The sequence below is a fragment of the Salmo salar genome, chromosome 06 (assembly GCF_965601325.2).
Source record: "Salmo salar chromosome 06, fSalSal1, whole genome shotgun sequence".
NCBI classification, from domain to species: domain Eukaryota; kingdom Metazoa; phylum Chordata; class Actinopteri; order Salmoniformes; family Salmonidae; genus Salmo; species Salmo salar.
Window position 1 is genome coordinate 5,055,001 of NC_138296.1, and position 3,160 is coordinate 5,058,160.

Genomic DNA, 3,160 nt, shown 5'->3' on the forward strand with positions numbered 1-3,160 from the left:
TCACTGTTAGTCTACATCTGTTCACTTCCCTCTCACCCTTCCCCCCCTCCTCCTCTCCCTTCCCCCCTCTCTCTCTCCCTTCCTTCCTCCCTCCCTTCCCCTCTCTCTCCCTCCCTTCCCCTCTCTCTCCCTCCCTTCCCTCCCTTCCCCCCTCTCTCTCCCTCCTCCTCCTCTTCCTCCCTCAGTCCCCTCCTAGAGAAGGCAGCCAGGGGGAGCTAACAACAGCCAACAGCCAAACAACCAGGATGAGCAGCACCATGTGACAGGGACGTCCCATCATGACACCATCGCTGGCTGTGTCTGGCACTCTGCTCCCTATATAGTGCACTACCATATGGGGCCCTGGTCAAAAGTAGAGCTCTATGTAGGGAATAGGGTGCCATTTGGTACACAGACAATGCCTGGTGCCTCTGAATGAACAGAGGGAGTGTGGGGTGCCTGTCCACAACAGCCCTCAGGTAGTGCCCTTCTTTTGGCCAAGTCAAAGCTACAACTGCTAAGCTGGAGTCTGGCCAAAAGTAGGGCACATGGTGTCATTTGAGAAGCAGCCTATGACATGGCCCCAACATTAGCAAAACAAACACCTGTCCCCTCAGACGGCCCCCTGTCCCCTCAGACGGCCCCCCTGTCCCCTCAGACGGCCCCCCTGTCCCCTCAGACGGCCCCCCTGTCCCCTCAGACGGCCCCCCTGTCCCCTCAGACGGCCCCCCTGTCCCCTCAGACGGCCCCCCTGTCCCCTCAGACGGCCCCCTGTCCCCTCAGACGGCCCCCTGCGCTACTTTTTACCAGGGCCTACGTTTCCTGGTGGGAGAGAAGACGAGAAGAAACACAATGAAAATATGATGTCTGACACACGAGACCCAACAACAACTTGTTACTCAAATGAAGTTAAAAGAAATGAACATTTTGGGAGAGACAAGGTACTTCCAGCTGTAGCTGGCTGGTTCTTTGTAAAGAGATGCACTTTGCTCTGTACCTGGTGACAAACATTGATTACACATTGGGAGGGAAACACAACAAGCCTTCAATAAAGATACATACAAAATGAAACTGACTCTTTCTTTGCTGGTGTTTAGATAAGTTTCCAATACAGCCACAGATTCCTGATTCCACAATTACGTTAAGGTAATCTAGCGCAGTGGATCCCAGCCCTGGTCCTCCAGTACCCCCAACGGCTCAACCCTGGTCCTCCAGTATTCCCAACAGTGGTTCCCAACCCTGGTCCTCCAGTATCCCCAACAGTGTTTCCCAACCCTGGTCCTCCAGTACCCCCAACAGTGTTTCCCAACCCTGGTCCTCCAGTACCCCCAACAGTGTTTCCCAACCCTGGTCCTCCAGTATCCCCAACAGTGTTTCCCAACCCTGGTCCTCCAGTACCCCCAACAGTGGTTCCCAACCCTGGTCCTCCAGTATTCCCAACAGTGGTTCCCAACCCTGGTCCTCCAGTATTCCCAACAGTGGTTCCCAACCCTGGTCCTCCAGTACCCCCAACAGCTCAACCCTGGTCCTCCAGTATTCCCAACAGTGGTTCCCAACCCTGGTCCTCCAGTATTCCCAACAGTGGTTCCCAACCCTGGTCCTCCAGTACCACCAACCCTGGTCCTCCAGTACCACCAACCGCTCAACCCTGGTCCTCCAGTATTCCCAACAGTGGTTCCCAACCCTGGTCCTCCAGTACCCCCAACAGCTCAACCCTGGTCCTCCAGTATTCCCAACAGTGGTTCCCAACCCTGGTCCTCCAGTACCACCAACCCTGGTCCTCCAGTACCCCCAACAGCTCAACCCTGGTCCTCCAGTATTCCCAACAGTGGTTCCCAACCCTGGTCCTCCAGTACCACCAACCCTGGTCCTCCAGTACCCCCAACAGCTCAACCCTGGTCCTCCAGTATTCCCAACAATGGTTCCCAACCCTGGTCCTCCAGTACCACCAACCCTGGTCCTCCAGTACCCCCAACAGCTCAACCCTGGTCCTCCAGTATTTCCAACAGTGGTTCCCAACCCTGGTCCTCCAGTATCACCAACCCTGGTCCTCCAGTACCCCCAACAGCTCAACCCTGGTCCTCCAGTACCACCAACCCTGGTCCTCCAGTACCCCCAACAGCTCAACCCTGGTCCTCCAGTACCCCCAACAGCCCAACCCTGGTCCTCCAGTACCAACAACAGCCCAACCCTGGTCCTCCAGTACCACCAACAGCCCAACCCTGGTCCTCCAGTACCACCAACAGCCCAACCCTGGTCCTCCAGTACCACCAACAGCCCAACCCTGGTCCTCCAGTACCACCAACCCTGGTCCTCCAGTACCACCAACCCTGGTCCTCCAGTATTTCCAACAGTGGTTCCCAACCCTGGTCCTCCAGTACCCCCAACAGCTCAACCCTGGTCCTCCAGTAACACCAACCCTGGTCCTCCAGTACCCCCAACAGCTCAACCCTGGTCCTCCAGTACCACCAACCCTGGTCCTCCAGTACCCCCAACAGCTCAACCCTGGTCCTCCAGTACCCCCAACAGCCCAACCCTGGTCCTCCAGTACCACCAACCCTGGTCCTCCAGTACCACCAACAGCCCAACCCTGGTCCTCCAGTACCACCAACAGCCCAACCCTGGTCCTCCAGTACCCCCAACAGCCCAACCCTGGTCCTCCAGTACCCCCAACAGCTCAACCCTGGTCCTCCAGTACCCCCAACAGCTCAACCCTGGTCCTCCAGTACCCCCAACAGCTCAACCCTGGTCCTCCAGTACCACCAACAGCCCAACCCTGGTCCTCCAGTACCACCAACAGCCCAACCCTGGTCCTCCAGTACCACCAACAGCCCAACCCTGGTCCTCCAGTACCACCAACAGCCCAACCCTGGTCCTCCAGTACCACCAACAGCCCAACCCTGGTCCTCCAGTACCACCAACAGCCCAACCCTGGTCCTCCAGTACCACCAACAGCCCAACCCTGGTCCTCCAGTACCACCAACAGCCCAACCCTGGTCCTCCAGTACCACCAACAGCCCAACCCTGGTCCTCCAGTACCACCAACAGCCCAACCCTGGTCCTCCAGTACCACCAACAGCCCAACCCTGGTCCTCCAGTACCACCAACAGCCCAACCCTGGTCCTCCAGTACCACCAACCCTGGTCCTCCAGTACCACCAACCCTGGTCCTCCAGTACCAC

At 57.7% G+C, this 3,160-nt stretch overlaps 1 protein-coding gene across 3 annotated transcripts in view; it reads left to right on the plus strand.

Moving 5' to 3' along the window:
* LOC106606204 (COP9 signalosome complex subunit 1) overlaps positions 1-1,050 on the plus strand; it is a 30,095-nt gene extending 29,045 nt beyond the window's left edge. For all 3 annotated transcript variants that reach the window (XM_045719607.2, XM_045719604.2, XM_045719606.2), the window contains exon 14: positions 186-1,050. In XM_045719607.2, the coding sequence (XP_045575563.1) occupies positions 186-263 (78 nt within the window). In that variant the 3' untranslated portion in view covers positions 264-1,050. The remainder of the gene's footprint in view (positions 1-185) is intronic.
* Positions 1,051-3,160: the final 2,110 nt, after the last annotated feature.